This window comes from Lissotriton helveticus, chromosome 5_1 (genome assembly GCF_964261635.1).
Source record: "Lissotriton helveticus chromosome 5_1, aLisHel1.1, whole genome shotgun sequence".
Classification (NCBI taxonomy): Eukaryota; Metazoa; Chordata; class Amphibia; order Caudata; family Salamandridae; genus Lissotriton; species Lissotriton helveticus.
Genome location: NC_136065.1, coordinates 320,646,769 through 320,667,690, shown reverse-complemented (window position 1 = coordinate 320,667,690; position 20,922 = coordinate 320,646,769). Strand labels below are relative to the sequence as shown.

Below are 20,922 nucleotides of genomic sequence, written 5' to 3'. Positions count from 1 at the left end.
GTATCAGGAGTGCCCAGTCTATGCAACCCACAGTCCACTACAGGAGTAAGTGTAATGACCCGACTAGAAAGCACAATCGGAAACCCGCCCATCATAAAGTTCATACATAAAACAACAACATGCGGAATATGCGAATCGCCATAACAATGGTAGGTGCATCATAAACACTAAAAACATATCATCATTATGTCATACAAACTGTATGATACAGTGCACAGCAAGGTGTCTATGTACGATGTTCAGTCCTGTTCGACTAATTCATAGTTCGAGACCCAGTAATCATCCACCTGCCCTGGCGATTCACGTGCTGGTTTTGAGGACACACGCATCTTAAGAAAATGCTGCACAGCTTCATGATCATTAAAGATATTGGGGCATATTATCAAGGGGGTTTATCTCCGCTTTTTTGGCTTTAAAAGCCAAGAAAGCGGAGATAAAACGATCTCCCTATTACCTAGCTGTCGCTAACACCAGTTAGCGACAGCTAGTAGGAGATAGCGACCATCTTGGGCCCCACTTTGCATGTCAGTGATATTTATCACTAATGACATGCAAAGTGGGCGTGCCAAGATGTTAGCGACTGGAAACAGTAGCTAACATGGCTATCTCCTATTACCAACTTTTGGAGATATTCGCGCTAAGCGCGAATATCTCCAAAAGCTAACACCTGCCCCTGAGCAGTTCTTAGCCATGTTATCCAATGGGAAGTGGATAACATGGCTAAGAGCATTAGCTCGGTAATGCATGAATATCGCTGACTTTTCAGCAATATTCATGCATTGCAGCCGTTTTTTATCGCATTTGCGATAAACCTTGGTAATACCAAGGTTTATCTGCGGTAAAAATCGCCGCAGCTTAGCGGTAAAATTTTCTCTCTAACCAAGCAATAGCGATAATTATCGCTATTGCTTGGTAATATGCCCCTTTATATTTCCCATCCACTTTGATTCCAAGCGTTCCGGGTACAGCATTATGTATTTAGTACCCTCAGTTTACGTTTCGTCGGCAGAAACTGCCTCCTCGCTTCCTGCACCTGCAGAGTGAAATTAAGGAAGGTGGAAAGGTCCGACTCCGCCTTATCATAGCGAAGTGTCTGAAGCTCTCAAGAGCAGCATAGGGCAGCATCTCGGTCTCTATAATTAAGTACACTTGCAATGATGAGGCGAGGTCTAGCACCCAGTACCGGTTTTGGTGCCAGCGACCTATGCGCACGTTCCACTATAAATATATCTGAAAAGTATCACAATCCAGTAATTTGATAAGAAGCAGCTCGACAAAAAGCTCCATATGCCCAGTGTCTGTGGACCCAGCACCTCTACATCATCTGCTTTTGTTTACAGGGCCCGTAAAGTTTTCTCCATCTGCTTCTGATTGCCAGTTGTAGTGGTTTGTTCATCTTCTGCATCCGATACATGCCTCTCCAGCATATCCAAGCGCTCAGCATGCTTATCAATGCGCTCCGACTTCCTGGCCATTCCATACGACAGCGAGTCAATCTTACCATCAATTTTGGTATGGCTGAGTTGCATTGTAGTCAGAATTTGGCGTAAGTTGTTACCCAGTTCGAGACTAGAAGCATTAGTGCAGGCGCAGTTGTCGCCGAGCCCTCTTCACATGTTCTGAATGATTTGCGCTGCTCGAATTGCAATTTGGGCTGAGTTATATCCAGCTTAAAAAAGAACAATTGATGGACAGAATGAAGAACAATGTCATACATTCACCCCTATAAGAGATCTGGGCCTAAATCCATCGTTTTTTGTTCACCATGCCATTCCAGTTTGGACCCAGCCATATGCAAATCAGTCTTGACCCTGCACCCAATGGGTACAGTTCAGCCCGGACTGCCAGGGCAGGTCTTCCCTCGAATGGAAACAAGCATCCTAGGACCGTTTTTGGGCTTTCAGCCCTCATTAAACGGATATCCTTGTGACTGGGGTGAATGTTTGCATTGTCCAGCATTTGGTCCATCAATTGTTTCTTATTTTATCCAGCTTCCCCATTCTACGAGGTGTAGCAAAAGTTACCAATATCCCCAACGCCAGATATTCCACGATGTGTAATGAGGTACACTCCACAGGGCCTCCGCCGAAGCCGTTGAGTTACCACCAACAATCTCTGTGCACCACCCTTCAGACACGTACTGTGCAGGGAAAGCAGGAAGCGCCAAGCACCTGAAGCAGCCCCTAAGATAACAACGCTGCTATCGTTGATTCATGCAGGCAGTCCGATATGGACAAGTAATCGCTGCTATCCACGGATGCAGTCCCCTCCCCCGCAGGAACCACGACAGCGAGATGGCAGGGGCCAGGTTCTGCAGGATCAGCAGAAGCAATGTGCCTCTGCGGCATCGCCGGCCCACTGCATTAATATACCCGCCGGGTCACTCCAGTCACAGGCTGGCACCCATAGCGGTTCGCTCTTGCTACAGCCCAGGTGATCCCGGCAGACGGTAGGTCAACCGAATGTGCACTCTGCCACAGTCCGCATGACACAGCACGGTCTTGTCTGGCACTCCTAACTCCTGCCAAGGCACAATATGTATTGGAATCTGTCCACAGCCCAGCCCCTGGAGGGTCACCGGCGGCACCCTCCACCAGGGTCGGATTGGGATCGCAATTTGGCCCGGACACTGACGAAAAAAGTGGCCCACATTTGCGGGCATGCCCTTTCCTGAAACACACAAGGAATGTAAGTGGGAGGATATTGTTCTTGGGAAGGACACAGGGCTAAGGTGACAATGTCCTACAAGCTGAACACCTGAAAATCAGACAGGCCCCTTTCTATCACAAAATTATTCTCAGCCCTCCAGCGCTGGAGCATCTGAAAACAGCGAAGCCCCTTTCTCTTAAAAAATGATTCTCCACCCTCCAGCACAGGAGCACCTGAAAGCAGCGAGGCCCCTTTCTATTAAAAAATTATTTCCCAGCCCTCCAGCGCAGGAGCACCTGAAAAACAGAGAGGCCCCTTCCTCTTAAAAAATTATTCCTCAGCCCTCCAGCGCAGGAGCACCTGAAAAACAAATGCCCCTTTCTCTTAAAAAATTATTCCCCAGCCCTCCAGCGCAGGAGCACCTGAAAAACAGAGAGGCCCCTTTCTCTTAAAAAATGATTCCCCAGCCCTCCAGCGCAGGAGCACCTAAAAAACAGTGAGGCCCCTTTGTCTTAAAAAATGATTCCCCCGCCCTCCAGCACAGGAGCACCTGAAAAACAGAGGCCCCTTTCTCTAAAGAAAATCATTCCCCAGCCCTCCAGCACAGGAGCACCTGAAAAACAGAGGCCCCTTTCTCTAAAGAAAATCATTCCCCAGCCCTCCAGCACAGGAGCACCTGAAAACCAGCAAGGCCCCAGCTATTTTGTAAATTACTCAGCCCTCCCCAGCGCTTCACTGCCTCAGGGCAATGGCATAGCAGGAGAGGGTCTAAAGCAAAAACACAGCTTCTGGGCCATCCATGGGGGTGGGGGGAGGCTAAGGTGAAGATGGTACGAGTTCCCCACATCACCTGGCCCCCATAGTGAGACCCATTCTTCCTCACCCACTATGCCCTGAATAAGAAGAGCTGTGGGAGAGGACTAATGCAAGCACTGTTTCTGGGCTGCGTGTGCCCCAGGGGTGCCGAGGTGAAAATGCCTCATAGGCCTGAGCAACACCTGACCCCCTGGGAGGCCGATTCTGGCACAGAATCACCCCTCCCCAGCCCACCATCAGCATGATTGCTTGGCAGGCCAGGGGGTCAAGGAGAAGCCACAGCTGATCATCGCTGAACGGCTGGCTGCACAGCGAAGATGCTTTCCTCTCCCTGTCAGTGCTCTCTGTGGACTGATAAAGGGGGAAAAAACGTCCCACAGAGTGCACTGAGACACCGGCTCTTCGGCCCATGCCCGAGTGCCCGCAGTGCCAATCCGCCACTGCCCTCCACCTCACCGCCGGTCCTCACAGAAGTCACCGTAGGCCATCTCAAGGGCTCACGTAGGCACCAACCGCACCTCAGTTCTGCTTCACAGAGGCGTAGGCCCTCCGCAAGTGCAGATGGCGCGCACTGCAGGCCTCACACCTCGCCAAGGCCACAGCAGTCCATTTCCATTGCCAGCCGCGGGCCGTGGAGGGATTGACGGTGGGGCAGGGAGGCGGGGAGGGGGAGGGGCAGGGTGGAGGGACCTAAAAACCGGCATATGGATAATTGCAGGTAAATACACAATGTAATTAATAAAACAAAATTCGTAGCGCGCACAGCATCGCATTTTGCGATGCAGTCTACGCTACGAAATTCATTTTAATAATTAAATGGTGTACTTACCTGCAATTATCCATATGACGGTTTTTAGGTCCCTCCACCCTGCCCCTCCCCCTCCCCGCCTCCCTGCCCCACCGTAACTCCCTCCATGGCCCGCGGCTGTCCATTGCCCGTAGCACAGTCTCTGCCAGTCTTTCCTGGCTGAATCAGCGCTCCATGGCAGGCTTAGCACTAGACACCCCTTATGAGTCCAAAGTAGGAGGGGATGGCATGGGAAATTCCAGGATAGTTTAAATCTGCCAAAGGAGCTCGTCAAGCAAGTGGCCATCTTGAGGCCAAGCAAGCTCCGCCCCCCTCAGCGGTGGGGAATAATTAGGATGATATTAAGGTCCCAGTTTAGACTCATCAGCCCTGCCTTAAAAATATATAATTCTCAAGCATTGGGGACGGCGTGATGTGGAGACGAATTATGGGATCATCTCAAAGTGGACTTATTTTCAGCTGTTGAAAACTGTTTATGCTGCAGTTTATAGGACTTCCTGTTAGCACACCTTTGCTGCCGCCCATTGGACCGGAGGTTGAGACCAATCACTGACAAAATAGGGTTATGTCCCCATCTCTATTGGAGAAGAATCTGGTTTACCCCAGAGCTCACCTCCTATCGCAAAGACCTGGAAGAAATTCAGTGTATTCCTTAGATTTCTCATGGATAAGGTATATTAAAGCTACGTTAATAGATATAGGGTTAGAGAGCCTGTGGAGTTTTCATGGTGCAGTTAGGGCTACACCTAAGTTACTGCTTAAATCAGTGTATTGGCAAACCAATGACTTTGCACAACTCTCTAGGCGGTGCTAAGAATCCCTGACGGAAATGTTCCTCTCTGCAAAATGCGATGCTGTGCGCGCTACGAATTTCGTTTTGTTAATTAAATTGTGTACTTACCTGCAATTATCCATATGCCGGTTTTTAGGTCCCTCCACCCTGCCCCTCCCCCTCCCCGCCTCCCTGCCCCACCGTCACTCCCTCCACGGCCCCCGGCTGCTGGGAGTTAAAAAATACACAGAGGCCATTAGGATGCCTAAATAGGTTGACAATCATTCCATTTGTTTTGGTGTTAGTAGGTTCCTGCTGGGAATGTGGAGACTGAGACAAATGGTGTGCTCTGATCCGGTATCACTGGGTATCTAAGTCATTATGTTTAGTCCTATGCCTTTACTACTGAACACAATATGTACAGTGACGTGTGATGCAGGGTGAATTTTGTTATCATTTATATTTAATAATGTATCCTTCCTTAAGCACATCCGCAAGGAACAGGTAGTAATATTTGAAACTGCACAAGTCACTTTATGTTGCGATGCGTATTTATAATTGGATTTTTAAGGCATCCATATAAAACTCAGGTTAGAAACGAATATTCACCCAGTATTAATAGATTTAAGGAGTGTATATTTGTTTTTCTTATCTTATTAAGTAAAGTGCTATCATGTAAGTGCAAGACCGTATTTTATATACCAAGATCTAGTGGAAGTGGTGCTTAAATTAAACTGATTGTCTCCTTTTAATGTAAGTTTTGTTGAAGACGTTTTATTGTTTTATTTTATTACTTGTTTGATTCTGCTTTTATGCCTTTGTGCTGAAATAAACCTATTTGAATTACAATTATTGTGGGGTCTTACTAGTAAATGGATTAAGGCTCGAAAGTGTGGCTGTGAGATTGAGGGATGCCACACAAGCATCCCTCTGTGAGCGTCTACTATTGGCTTGCATGTCCTGTCTTTTTGAAACTGGAAGTGCCCACTGTGGATTCAGCAGTGACGGCTCAGGCCTTCTTACTTGTCCCCTTCAGTGCGGATACCTACTGGCTTCTCGTGTGTAAATGGCTCTGCCAGTTTCCTTTAACCAAAGGTTTTCACTTCCATCTTTGTGAGTTAAAAGTGAAAAATGTTTATGCACTCTGTGCAAGGTGCAGGATGAGTGGGATGCTTGAGTGCACATTTGACAGGTAGGAAGGAGGAAATCAATTCGACTCTCTGTGTATATAGCAGTATACACGCTAATTTATCAACACAAAGAGGAATGAGAGGGAGGTTCAAATGCAATACAGCCGGTCTGCTGTTGTCTTGTGGCGAGGAGATGTGTGATGTGCCCTGAGCGACACATCCGGATACACTAAACAGCGCTAAGTGGCATTACGGAAAGAAATTTCTACTACAATAATGAATACAAGGAAACTACACAAAGACAGAGTGTACTTCACCCATTTCTTTTCTTGTTTTTCCTGAACATCGCACTTAAATTAGGGTGCTAGCCAATCGGGAGAGAGGCAGCAGACCTGTCCAGGTGGATGTCCATGGCCTGCCCTGGCAACAGATAAAGGGCAGAAAGATGTTAACTTGATCCTAAAGGGGCATAACAATCCTTTTGTGAAGCATGTCTGACTACAATACACCCTACTGTCAAAATGAAAGTCAGGTCAACATGTGTGAACTGGACCAATGAAAATGAAACTTGTTTGTTTTTTCAGGCAAAGAAATGCGAGCGAGGTGTCGCGAAGGAAAAGATACCACATGCCAGGAATGCCCGAATGGATGGTACAAGAGCGGTACCAACATCTTCAGTTGTGAGAGATGCACCACATGTAGTAAAGGTATGGATGAAATATGTGGTGTCTCACAGCACTGCAAATGATAACCCTGCTTCTTCAGACCCTGCAAGCCTACCCTGTTACGCAATTACTAGGCAGCTAACTTGGCTATACTACTAGAAGACAACCAGATGCTGGAGCAGCCTTATTTTCTCTTTCCCAGGAGATTATGTTTTTGAACTTAGAAACAGATGCTCTTGGTATGTGGTATGTGGGTGCCATGTGATTTTTTTGACCTGGGCCCTCCAGCAACAACTGACATGGCTGTCTGGCTCTTTCATCAATCCACTCCTTCCTTTTGGACCACAGTCAAAAAATTAGGCTTGCATCAGTTATGACATCCACAATTTTGCTATCTCACATCATTCCCCAAACATCATCCTTCTAGTGTCTTCTATATTACATTTACCTATGCACACCAACACAGTTACCAGAGCAGTACTAGATAGACGTCCCACTGTATGCAGATGAAAAGCAAATCCACCTCTTTCTAGATAAATGTCTAAACATTTCTACTAATGTTACCTCATGTTTGGACCAGGTTCTGTATTCATTGAAGCAGAGATTCCTCTTCGTGAATGGAGCCAGACTGAGATCATCATTATAGAAGGACATGGGGCAGTAATTTTGTATTTGTCAATTGGGACCTCCCAATTACCACATACCTGCACTCTTGGGAACTGATCAGTTACATTTATGTTATTGTTATATATCTCGTAACTGCAAAACTCTGACTTCAGAACACATCCAAATGTTACAATAGTTTCTCCTCTTGTTTTGTGTTCTGATTGTCGTTTTATATTTCAATTCATAAACCCCAGTGCATTTAAAGGCTGCCTTACTTTTCTTCAGGAGGCAACAATATATGCCTCCTAGATATTATTTATCATTCAAACCACATTTTCCTAAAAGAGAAAGATATTTATAAAAAACCCGCTTAACTAAAGAAACCATACTGCTATTATTCATATATTAACCCTTTCTCTTTCTAATCAATATTCCAGTCTTAGTCCGACAATCACTAACTTCATGCACATTCTTTCTTCACCACCTCCTCTCAATTTCACCGACTTTCACATTAATGGCGGGCTGACTCTTCTTTTTTGGCTTTACACTTTCCATCATCATATAAACTAGACAGACAGACCTCCCTTCATTCAATACTAACAGAAACATGCCTTTCTTTTGAGGAATCGAAACTGTTCTTCATTTCTTATGTTGGCTCTTATGAATTCTTTGCCCAAACTTCTTCCATTTCATTTGCTATGAAAACGTTTAAACGGTTTATTCAATTCTGAATCAAATTGTATTATTTTCCAATACCATTTCGATTTTGTTTTTTAGATCCAGTAACACTGTTGAGAATATTTCATCAAAAGGATCAAATAATCTTTTACTAGTTTTCTTTTATATATCTTTAGCTCGTCTCAATTGACTCTTTGTATCTTTATTTCCGAATTTGTAAAAATAATTTCCTTGTTTTCTTGCTATCGAAATATCACCTTTTACTTGTCTTTTAAAAAAAATATGAATACGTTTTATTTCATGTTAACAAATAGTCAAAAAAGAAAACATAAATAACAAAATATTTAAAGTGACAATCCTATATAATAAAAAGAATAAAATTACTGTTAATTCTATACACCACGTTCAATCATTGTAAATACTTTTTTTTATATATCTTTATTAACATTTTGCAATACCATTACAAAGACAATTTATATGTCCATGGCCACATATGCAGAGCATCAAAACTGAATAACAGCATATATATTCTGATTACGTCATATATTATCTTCCAAACCAATCCTATTCTAAAGGCACTCCAGTGGCATACATGTTCCTTTATCCAGTCCAGCCCCTACAGAATATCCCATGCCATCCACCATGTTAAATTTCTGGGGCCTACTAGTGTCTGTGTAATCTCCCCCCGCCCCATACCCCCCTCTCTCAACTCAAACACCCCTCCCTCACCATGTCTGGTCTATCTCTTCCAGTATAATTACTCATCTCGTAACTGTACTGTCCATATCCATTCATTATCAAGTAAATCCTAATGGGTTGATCCCCCTGTCTCCTGTGTAACCCGTGACCCATGCCGTGCCTGTGCATTCCCATCATCCTCCTCGTTTTGTTCACAATCCGCATTATCAGTTGTCAATTCCCCTAACATCGCCCTCCATGCCCGCACATCGTCCTCCACCTTTTCATCCCTCCTAGTCTGTTGCATTCTGAGTATCTCGGCTGTCACCCATTCCTTCACATCTCGTTTCCATTGCAGCACTTTGGGCGGACGTTGGCTCAGCCATGATCTGGCAATCCGCCTTTTCACCAATACCAGTCCCAACAGGACAAATCTCCTACTCAGGCCTTTCCTTTTAGGTCTGGGCAACAAGCATAACAGCACCACCTGAATCTCTCTTGCTATCCTCCACTCTTTTACTTTTCTTTGTGCCATTAATTCTTCCTCTTCCAATATGATTCTTTTAGAGTGGATTACCTGCCTGTAAGGTAAATGTTCTTTAGGAGTTGCAGGGTGGAAAATAGAAGCAATAAACAGGCCATTTCCTACCATTGGGTTTTGTATAAATACTGATTTTTCATCTACATTATCTTTTATTAATCTTCAAATCTTCCATGTATTCTTCTCCAAAATATTCTTTTAAATGTGAATCTTCATAAATAGGTTTGTCACTGAAAGGGCAACATTAGATCCCATAGAGAATCCTGTGGGTTTTTTTTTAATTATTTATTTTTCAACTTAGAAAATTGTATGGAAGGGCAATCTTGATAAATTGCATCACAAAAGTCTTATTTGCAGTACAATCATCCTCTCTCAAAGCTTCTTCTATAGACTACTCCACTTTCACATACATGATTTTAGGCTGTGTTCACCCATTGTGGACAGCAATTAATATGCCTTTCATGTAATTTGTTCCTCGTTTGTTCAACAATCCATAGTGTCTCATATTTCATTCTTTTAACTATCGTTTGTAAATAGTGATTGATGTACTGCCGACTGGAACATGGAATGTATTCCTTCCACAATCGTACAAAATTAAGGATCAATGTGTATTTTAGGGATCATATAATAAATACATATTTGGATACTCCATTATCAAAAAAGTACAACATTTTTCAGTGATCCAATTATTTTCTTTTGCTTCTTTCTCTATTTTCATGATCAATTCTTTATAGTCTGTTGTATGGTTACCCTCCAATTATAAATATATTATAGAGTCCTTTAACTAGTCTCCCACTTTAGCCTCATAGACCACTATTGGCCCTTGCTTATTTTTTATTGTCATTTGACTGTTCTTCTCTTATCTTTTCAAGATTTTCTTTTTCAGTATTTGTCAAGTTGTCTTTTTTCTCATATTTTTAGTTGACATTCTTGACACTACATAACAAAGATCTTTCAAGTAGAATCTGAGCTGGTCTTGAGTCCTTCAACTGGCCCAATATCTTTGAGTCCCCGCCATCTACCCCCATAAAATCCAGGACCTTAGGGATACATTGTGACTCTGAACTGTCATTTGTTTTTCAGTCTATGCAGTGGTCAATGATATCAATCTTTAGCTCTCTGTACTTTGAACATTTCTCCCAGCACTCCAAAGCAATCCCCACTGAGCCACATCTTAAAGCTCCACTTAGAACTTTGCAATATAGTCACCACATATCTCACTAAGAACAGCACTGCAAGACATAAAGGACTACAGAACCAGTTTAGTACCAGAATACTGTGGCCTAAATATAATACGACAAAAAATGTAGTGTCCTATGTCTCGTTTACAAAACTATTGCCACATTGAAATTAATAATGGAATATCTACACCCAAAACAGCAATATTTTGTGAACTAAATTGAGGCAAAATATTTACTTCAGATATATTTGAACCACAGAATCAGGCGGCCCAAAGCACCTTATCAACCTCAAACGCGACCACATCATGGTGCCCTGAAAGCTCTTCACTTGCTTCCAAATAAAACCAGGATCCAAGTCAAGGTCCTCTGCTTTGGCCTTATAGCATCTTGAGCCACCCACCCATTCTACCTGCAGAAACTGGCTCTCTACTACATCCCAGCCAGAAATCCTTAGTCTTTGTTTGATCACGTTATCCATTAATGGTCATTGATATTGCAGAATGGAGGCAGAACCTTGAGAGTACTAGGCCTAATACTGTGTTACACCCTCAATCCTACACTAAGATTTAACCCAACTTCAAGTGTTTCAGTTTCTAAAAAATGTACTTTTCAGATAAGATTTCTCTTTGAATTCCTCACAGACTAGGGTTTGTGATAAACAACATGCATGGACCTGGGGAACTAGGTAGGGCTGGGAATGGTAGTCGTTTCCTGAGGGTGCTACAGAGTTCATTACAAGCAAGGAAAATTGAGGTGCCCATTTCCCATCCCTGACTGGGACAGTAACAACCATAATAAGGGTCTCTTCTACCCATGGGGGTGGTAGCACTTCGGCTACTGAATTAATGCCAGCCTAACTCCCGAGAGGTGGAAATCCTGATTACACGTATTAGACCATGCATCTCATACAATGGGTGAAAAATATTACCTCAGGGAGTCTCTGAGGGTTCTGCAGAAGAGTCTCTGCAAAAGAGGGAAGATGTATTCTAACAAAGGGCCCTTTCTTCTCAATGCTTTATTATCATTGTTATTCCTGATATTATTCTTACAGTGTGTCACATTTAATAAAAAGCTGTATTTACATAATTATTTGTATGTATTCCACCAGATCGGGGAAGCACTGAAGTACGGAAGTGCACCAAGGAAGAGAATGCTATCTGCTCGTGCCCCCGGGGTACAAAGCCAGGTAACCCAAAGAACACCACCTGCCTGTGCCCTGCTGGCCACCAAATTCTTGCACAAGGTAAGCCACCGCCCCTATCAACAGCATTCTGCCTGTCAGCAGGAGCGGCTAACAAAACTGATCGGAGCATCCTTCTCCCAATCCCCTTCTTCCGTTACCACTGATGACGTCCTACTCGCCCTGCATTGACAATGACCAGAGTGCCCTATCATTTCATGTTACACCACTGTAGTAAGTTACGCCTAAGTGGCCTATTCAAACACCAAAACATTTATGGGGTGTCCCAGATTCTAAGTGGGATGAAAAAACTGTGTGGGAGGATTCAAAGGGGCGTGGTCGGTGTAATTAAGGATGTGGCTTAATAACACTTAAGCTAAAAAATCTGTACTTAGCATAGTGTGCCGCCCAACTGGTATTTTGCTGATTCTGCCATTGCATCATGATATATAGTACAAGAAACATTACACCTACAAAAAGTAACAGTACGCCTACCACACACGTTGTCAATGGTTAGTTGCATAAGATAAATAAGTAACAGATATGGCTTCATTGTATATAATATTGAAAATGCTTCAGTGCTGAAATGATGAGCTGTAAAAAAACTATAGCGAGTCTCTTTGAAGTTACATCAAAGGCAGTAAAGGGTGGTACTACTGCAGAGTTAAGATATGTTTTTTCACCCTGAGGGTGAGGGCAAAAATGGAGAGCCCGATATGGACCTATCTCAGCACCTGCTTTAGGACCCGGCCCACTTAAAGCCCAGGGGTATTCGATATAGACCCTCAGAAGGGAGCAAATTAATGAGGGGGGTGAGTAAGACAGTGTTCTTTCAATTTTATGGTGTTCTTATTATGGTGCCTCTCTTCTAATGTCCATACACCTTCTCATTTATGAAAGTGCTGGAAAAAGGAAGAATCAAGTGATTTGGACTGCCTGTCAGTAATCTGTGCATCAGTAATCTTCCAACATAGGGGCCCTTAAAAGCATCAAATATATATTATTTAATGTTAGGTTCTGGTAGGACTGTCTTATTACTATGGCCAGTGCGAGGCTGAGGCAAACTAGCCACTGGTCTAGAGTGACAAAGTTCTGGGCGAGAAGGTGTGACGTTTGTGAGATCTTGCGGCTGAAGCACTGGGCTGACTTCATTGTTAGACTGAGAAGCAAAAAGGTGATAGTATAATGCTTGAATTAACCTCAGCTACTGGTAGGTACACACAGCTGCATTGCAGTTCATGAGTTTTTTGCTCTCTCTCTCCAGACATGGGACCACCATATACCAGCCAGCGTGTGGCCTAGCCCAGTAGGAACAGTACAACTCAAACAAGCAAAACATGTTCAGTCTAAACTGCAAATTAGCCTGTTTCAGCCTGTGCTTGAACGGCTAGTTCATGTGAGGAGTTTTATAGTAGTGAAAGAGACTGAAATGCAGTCCAAGCGGTTGCCAGGGTATGAGACTTTTTGAAGCTTTCCACCATTGCATCATCTTTGTGTTTCCATGTGATGCCCCTTGTGTGAAGAATATGCCTAGAGATGGGTTTCTTCTCTACTACAGCATCCAAGTTGCATAATATTTGCAACAAGATCGAAGCAGTATTCACTTGCTGGTGTACTTGTCAGAGGAGGTCCAACGCGCGGAGCTTAGGATGGATTGTTTCTATTGGTTTAGGACCACATATGAGTTGCATATGATTGGTCCATGTCACGAGTGACATAGTGGACAAAGAACCAAATGACTAGAATTTGGCTTGGACAATTGCCAGTGGCTATCACTTTTGCAAGCATTCTACCCATCATATTTGTGTTTTGTGAATAGGTGTGCAGCTCACTCAGTACAATTCCTGGGGTGCCAGACGAATAATAAGCTCTATTCCCCTGCTTTGCTCATTCACATTATTAATCTTCGACTCATTGAGCCACCAACTGTAGTCCCTTAGAGCACAGTCACAACTTGGCATCATTGGCTTGGATCCTAACACACACAAGTACACGTGCATACACACACACACCTGACTGTAGGTGCCTGAATAAAAAATATAAGCACCAACTCAACTGAAATGATAAGTACTGTAATAAAAAATATTATGACATCATATGTTTATTATGCAAAACTTTAAACTGTCCTATAGTTCAATTAGAGAGAACACCACACATGCATTAAATACAGTACCAGCATGCCATATTGTTGAGTATCGCCAGGGCTCGAAGTGGGCCGGGTCTTGCCAGCGCTGAGCACCGGCAGTTTTTTAAAGGAGATCTCGAAACGGGTCTCTATCAGGCTCTGTTTTGTGCCCCGGCACAGGCGTTCCGTTTTTTCCCAGGCTGCAGTGACAGCAGGCACATGATGTGCCCGTGCCCACCCTGCTCACTTCTCACTAGTGGAGAAGGTACGGCATGATGTCATGCCAGGTGAGCGTTGTTGTGGGAGGGAAATCCATTAAAGAGTCATTTTCTTTCTGGATTTCCCTTCTCTTTTTGAAACGCTGGAGCAGCAACATCGTCGTGGTGTCACCAGTTCTTTAATTGGAGGCGTTTTCAATATTATATACAACAAGCAATAGTTGCTGCGTATTTATCTTATGCAATTAACAACCATTGACAAAGCCAAAAGTCTTGATTTGTTGTAGATATGATGCTACTTGTTGTATCATATCTGGATGCACTGACAGAAACAGCAAAATACCAGTCGAGCAGCACACTATGCTAAACATACATTTTTGCTTACGTGTTTTCAACCCACAGCCTTAATTACATTGGCCACGCACCTTTGAGAGACCCCCCCAGTTTTTTAATCTCACTTAAAGCCCTGAGTATCGCCATGCTTGCAACATTATTCCATTTCTCGGCAAGCCTCAAAGCGATGTAGAATAGACGACATTAAATAGGACTCCTAACATACATCCAGCATAGTGCAGGTAGGCTGACAGATGACTATCTGAATTCTTCGGCAGCGCCCTGCTGCTTCGTATACTGCACCAACACACTTTGTGCTGGCCAACATACTTCGCCAAATATCCCAGTAGGGACCCAATAGATTGGCTAAGACCTCAGGCCACACCCATCAAACACCATCAAACAGAAATATACCTATAATTATGCAACTCTTACTGAAACATGGTAAAGAACCAAAAACCCACAGTTGATGATGCAACTCCACAAGCAAGATCAGACTAGGGTCTACAAGGGATTCTCAAATTCCAGGTCAGAATATACCTGTACTTTATTAGTGCTGCAAGTCCATAATAATGGCAGCCTGCCCTACATAAATCACTGCAGCATAACATGATATACATTCCTGCCTCAGCGAACAGAAGGAAAGATGACTTACAGTTATCCAAATTGTAGTAAGGAGGAGGAAATGCATGGCATGATGTTTTTTTCGAAGTACTCATTTGTTGTATAGCGAAGACACAATTTTAATTCTCTGAACATTGAAGTGAGGTGTGTGTAATGTGGCAGAATGTTTTTTAAGTGTAGAGGGAGGTCATGGGGTTAGAGAAGATGTAGATTGGGTTGGTTGGCAGAGGCAAAATGTAACTTTATCTAAGGCAAAAAGACTCCTTCCACCAACCCTGCTAGTTAGAAGTATAGAAATGAAGAGCCTTTCTTGCACTTATCTCCCCTCAGCCACAGCAGGGTTTTTCTGGAAGAAATGTACCCAGGAACACTGGAATGATATGTATCTGTGATTGCGTCATTTTCCACATAATTATGGATTTACCACGTTAACCACATAATCCATCATCTGCTATATAATGTTCTGATTTATCCTTAAAAAATTGTTTCTACCTCAGTTTGTTCAAATTTTACTAATAAGTAAGTGTCACCTGATTTTGTAATGAAAGATCTTCGCAGAAGTTGACTAGTCAACCTTTAGTTGCCTATTACTGTAGTTGAGTGAAAAATTGTTACAAATGAGATGGAACCCTTGCCCAGAAAAAGTTTATATGTGTAAAAAAGACAAAACAATGCAATAATACTGGCACTAGATGTGCCACATTATGCCGCATGATCTGTCTTTTCCTGCTGCATAATTCAGTCAACCCTGACGCATAATATGATCCTCCCTTATCGCACAATTACAGTGGCCCTGGCTTTACCCAGAGGTTGGTACTTTTTTAGGTCTCGGACTATTTCCATTCCGCAGGAATGGAATAGGACGAGTCTATAGCAGTGAAACCAAGAGGTTCACCATGAGCCCAAAAAAGAGGTTTTTCACGAGTGCATGTGCTCTCGTGCACGAGCTTGCCCGAGCCTTCTGCCTGCCTCCTGCCTTGAAGGCAATCTGCTTCTCCGCCCCCTGCTGTTCCCTCCCACTCGCTCGCACATCAAAGGCTGCTCACTCAATTTCTCCTCCCCCTCCCCAGCCAGCTTCCCCCAGGCCGTGTTCCCTCCCCTGCTACCCCATCCTCACTCATCCCTCGCACCCCCTCCTCCTTCAGGCCCCCACCATTTGCCCTATCTTGACATCTACCCTGATTAATGGGCCTATACGTACATACTTAGCTCATACATTAAGCGAGAGCTATTAAAAAGATGAGTACTGACTGGCTAAGAGTGTTAATAGTTCTTCAATCTTGAAGAGTCCAACATTTACATCTATGATAGTTCTATGGAATTTTGTATTTTATTTTTATGGTCTTCGCTACTCCCATCAGTACCAATAATGTCTACATTGCAGGCCTTTGTCCTTCCTTCAAACAGGATTCCTGCTCTCCAAATACCCCTCCTTTCCTCTGCCCCCTCCAGGGTCGCACCGCGGTGATAGTCGGGAAATCCCCTCCTCGGTCCCTCCCAAGATATGGCCCTACTGCAAAAGCACAACATTTCACAAAATGCGTGCATGTTTTATTCAATAGCTTGCAAGCAGGCTTCGTCTCAAATTTAAACTACATGGGAGGCATGCCGCCATAATTTCAGCTATGTGTAGAATTAAAAAAACTCCATGCATTGCCAAGGCACCGAGGTTTCTGGGCTAAACTCGTAAAACAAGACTTTCTCTAGCGTGCCCTTCGCTCCACCTACCCCACCCCCCCTTTTCCAAACCCGCTCCACAGCTGTGTATTCCATGATTTAATTATGATGGTATGCAGTCCTGTTTTCCAATTTCCAAGAATGTTGATGCCTGGCAACGCTTCAGCGCCCGGGCGAACTCCGCCCACGGCACCCCGTCTCACTGCCACGGCTAAATGCGCCATCGCCCACGGATAATTACAGATGGAAGGTTTACCGCGTTTAAGGCCACACCGGCTTACAGAAAACATGCCACATGGGTTTGACTCAATGTTTCCAATATCGGAACGGAGCTGCAGTGCCAGACCTGTGGTACTCTGAAATCATGAATGACGAACATTCAGCCTGCGACAGGGTAAAGAGTAGACCTCGCCAATTGGACACGAGAAACATCTGAATGGCACTTGCAAAGTGAAGGTGTATTAAGGGGCAATGGCAATGAACTTAAACAGATTTATGGTAACGGCCCGCCCATAAAACGCATACAGGCAGAGGTTATGAAACTACGTTGCTTTGCCTGCGTTTGTTTCCAAAAAGTTGTTTCGCCCGTTTCTCTCTGATGCGATTCTTTACTGTAGAATAGACGCTAAACAGGGTTTGTAGATTGTAAGAGACCGTAAAAAAAGCATTCAGAAATGTTAGAAATTATTAAAAAATCAATTTCACCCAATCATCTCCCAATAGCAGACCACAATAAAATCTGACAATTTGACAAATGCAGTAGTGCTCACTTGGTTAGCGAGAAAACGGGTATAACACAGTAGCCATTTCAGTCTGCATTATTACTCGTCCATATGGCTTTTATAAAATGCATTACAAGGAGTCAAGTCAAGGTAAGTGTGGAATAAGCAGGCCCACATGGCCCAGATTTTCGCGGCAGCATTTTCCACTTAAATGTATATTTGCCGCACTTGCCACATAAACCATTATCCACTGCATAATCTGCAGAGATGGCACAGTGCATGTGCCTGTGCACGCGCTTTTCTCCCGAGCCTCGGCATCACACTTCAAAGGAATTCCTTCTGCTCCTTATCTCCTCAGGCACTTAGCGTCTACGTGTGTCTCCCAGGCTCCTCACAGTGCCATATGTCCTCAGGGCATCACACTTCTAACGCGAACGACCATCTGCTCCTTGGAATGCTGGCATGGTTGCCCAGTGCTGCCTGATCTTCTTCAAAGGCAGCTTGTAACCCGAGCTGCCCTCTGCCTTTGCATTCTGAACTCTTTCTTGGATTTCACACACAGTCCATAGCGCTTCCTTCTACCTTTCACCAGGCACACACACACACACCACCAGCCATCAGTGCACGCTTTCACCAGGCATACACACCACCGGCCCTCAGTGCACACTCTCACCAGGCACAGACACCATCAGCCATCAGTGCCCGCATTCACCAGGCATACACACCACCGCTGTCAGGGCACGCTTTCACCAGGCACCCACCACCAGCTGTCAGTTCACGCTTTCACCAGAGACACAGACACCATCAGTCGTCAGTGCATGCTTCCACCAGGCAGAGTTTGACAAGAAGAAAAAAAAATTCTTGCGCAAAACGATCATAAATTGCAGAAAACGCGACAACGCGCATTTCAGCGCAGTGGAAAGGCCTTAGTAAAGGTTGATTGGTCACCTATCAGTTGCTTTTTTGATGTAATTGGGCACTTCATCGGTGCTAATGTGGTGCCACCTTTGTGTAGTCAGTGCGAATACATGGATATGGAGAAGACGTGGGGCCTCCAGAAAAAGTGGCCGTATTATATGCCTTCTATTGGGATATTGTTTTGTAGTGTGTGCATTTAGTATCTCCTAGTGGGAATGGCTCCCTCCCCACAGGTTCATTGGTAATAGTTTTGCTTGAGATTGGGGATACTAGCACTCTTCGTGTTCATGTTACGTCCGTATTAGTGGCCTTTAGGAGTATGGCGATATGAGATATTGCGAAGAAGCCAACTACAGACCAAGAGCAGACTGGCTTTCCTTCTTAGATCTGCTTTGCTGTCAATTTTCTACCTTTTATAGTTACTGGTCCTACTAATGACCGAATCGTCACCCACTACACACAATCCTTCCGAATTTTACATAAGGACTGAGAAAGCTAATAAGTTGGGCTTTTCTAATCTAATGCAGAGGTTATATTATATTCAAAAAGCCATTGTTATTTGTAATATCAATACATCTAAGTCACGTCAATACAAAACATGTGGCATTACAAATGCTAAAAGTGTCACATTTGCTAAAGTTAAAAGTATTGGCATTGTAAATCACAAAACATAAATATAAAATGTCATTTACAAAACCAATAGCTCCAACTTTCCTACTGCGAGACCTATTGGCAATGCCAGTGCTTGTTTTAGCTGGCAAGGAATTACTCCTATGGTTCTTAGCCCTACTGGCTTTTCAGATACACAGGCCTGTGTGTAGCAATTCCTACATCCTCCTGTGGTGCGATCTCTGTACGAATATGTCTACCACCTGGTCGTAACTCCAGAATTTGTTTATTAATAAGACGTCTTTTGTTTGCAGAATGTGTCCCCTGTCAGCAAGGCTACTTTTCCAGCGACAACCAGCCATGCCGACAGTGGACCAAGTAAGTTGCGTTTTCTGCCCTCCTAGCCACTTGGAACATTATCTCATGTGTAATCAGCCTGTCAAATATTTGTAGGTTGTGTCTCTTGTATAGAATATGTTCAGCTGTGTCACTTTCAGAAATTATTATAGGGCGCGTCTTTTTCATTATGTTTGATTAGTGCCTTTAATACAACTTTAGCAGGTTCTATGTCTTGTGCCGATCTATTCAGGGTGTGTCTCTTGTTCAGAATTTTTGCAGAATGGCCCTTGTGTATAATTGCTATAGGCTGTTAACTGTGTAGCTATTTAGCATGGTGTTCCTTTTGTCAGAGTTTGTTCAAGAAGTCTTCCTTGTACATAAGATTTTGCTAGATGTATCTTGTTAAAAATCTTACATTTCTCCAGAGTGGACATTTTAAATGCTGTCTCTTTTCAAACTTTATGCAGGCTCTGCCTTTTCTAAAGATTTTTTGGGGATCCCTATCATGTACATTTTGCGTACATTGTGTCTTGTGTTCAGAACTTTTGTAGGAGGTGTCTACGTTTTAGAAACCTGATGCTCTGAATTATTGCAGTTTGCTTCATATTCACACATTTTGCAGGATGTCTCGTCTTCAGAATATGCATAGAATAAGCCCTTTAGCTAATATTTTCAGTTTTCATCTTGTTTTGATATTTTTAGTGAGTCTCTAGCTTAGAACTTTTGTGGATTGTGTTTTTTGAAGATTTCTTTATGTTTGTATGTGTGCTGTATTTTATCTTTCCCTAAGAGCATCTTATTTAATTTTTTGATTTGAAGGATTCAGTAGAACGTTTAGAGGCTATATCTTCTGCTCGGAATTTATCTAGGCTGTTCATTTTATTGTACTATGTCTCCTATTCACAATCTCACAAGATTTTATCCCTCGAGTAGGATTTTTGCAGGGTAGTTTTGTTCAGAATATTTGTAGGTTGAGTCTTTTGCTCAGAATGTTTAAAGTCTGCATCATATGTTCGAATGTTTTGCATGTTGGCACTGATAACCATTTTTTACTGGTTAGGTCTATGGTAAAAATTGTTTGCATGCATTGTCTCTTGATTAGATATTTGTTCAGGCTGTGTCTCTTGTGCACAGTTTTTGCAGTGCGTCTCGTCCAGATTTTTTGCTGGTTGTCTCTTATTTTGAATTTTTGTAGGGTGAATACGACTGTCATGTTCAGACTGTTGCAAACGTTGTCTCTGGTTTAACATTTTCGTGGACTGCGTCTATCACCGATAAAAAGCAACGAGGTTGTGTCTTTGTCAGACTGGTGCAGACTGTGCCTCTTGTTTCGAATTGTACTGGCTGTTTCTACAATTATTTCTTTTCAACTTATGTTTCTACCAAACTTTTCTCTCGGAGTTAATGTCTGGAGATTTTTATAAAGTGCGTTTGTTGTTTATGACTTTTGAAAAACATTTATAAGATAAGAATTAAAGACTGGAAAAATAATTATGATTTTGTTCCAATAATTTCTAAAGTTCATCTTCATTGTTATAAGAGTTTCCAGTTTATTAACTGATTTGCTAGACAATGAAATAAAAGCAGCAGGTATGCTGTTCCGGTTTAGCCATTTGCTAGCGTGAAATGTGCATCCCAACTGGGATTGGTGAC

General features: G+C 43.3%; 1 protein-coding gene across 1 annotated transcript in view; it reads left to right on the top strand.

Moving 5' to 3' along the window:
* Positions 1 to 20,922, top strand: part of TNFRSF4 (TNF receptor superfamily member 4) — a 97,874-nt gene that overhangs the window by 47,442 nt on the left and 29,510 nt on the right. Inside the window, exons 2-4 of the mRNA XM_078640911.1 lie at positions 6,760 to 6,882; positions 11,633 to 11,767; positions 19,245 to 19,308. Of these exons, the coding sequence (XP_078497037.1) occupies positions 6,760 to 6,882; positions 11,633 to 11,767; positions 19,245 to 19,308 (322 nt within the window). The remainder of the gene's footprint in view (positions 1 to 6,759; positions 6,883 to 11,632; positions 11,768 to 19,244; positions 19,309 to 20,922) is intronic.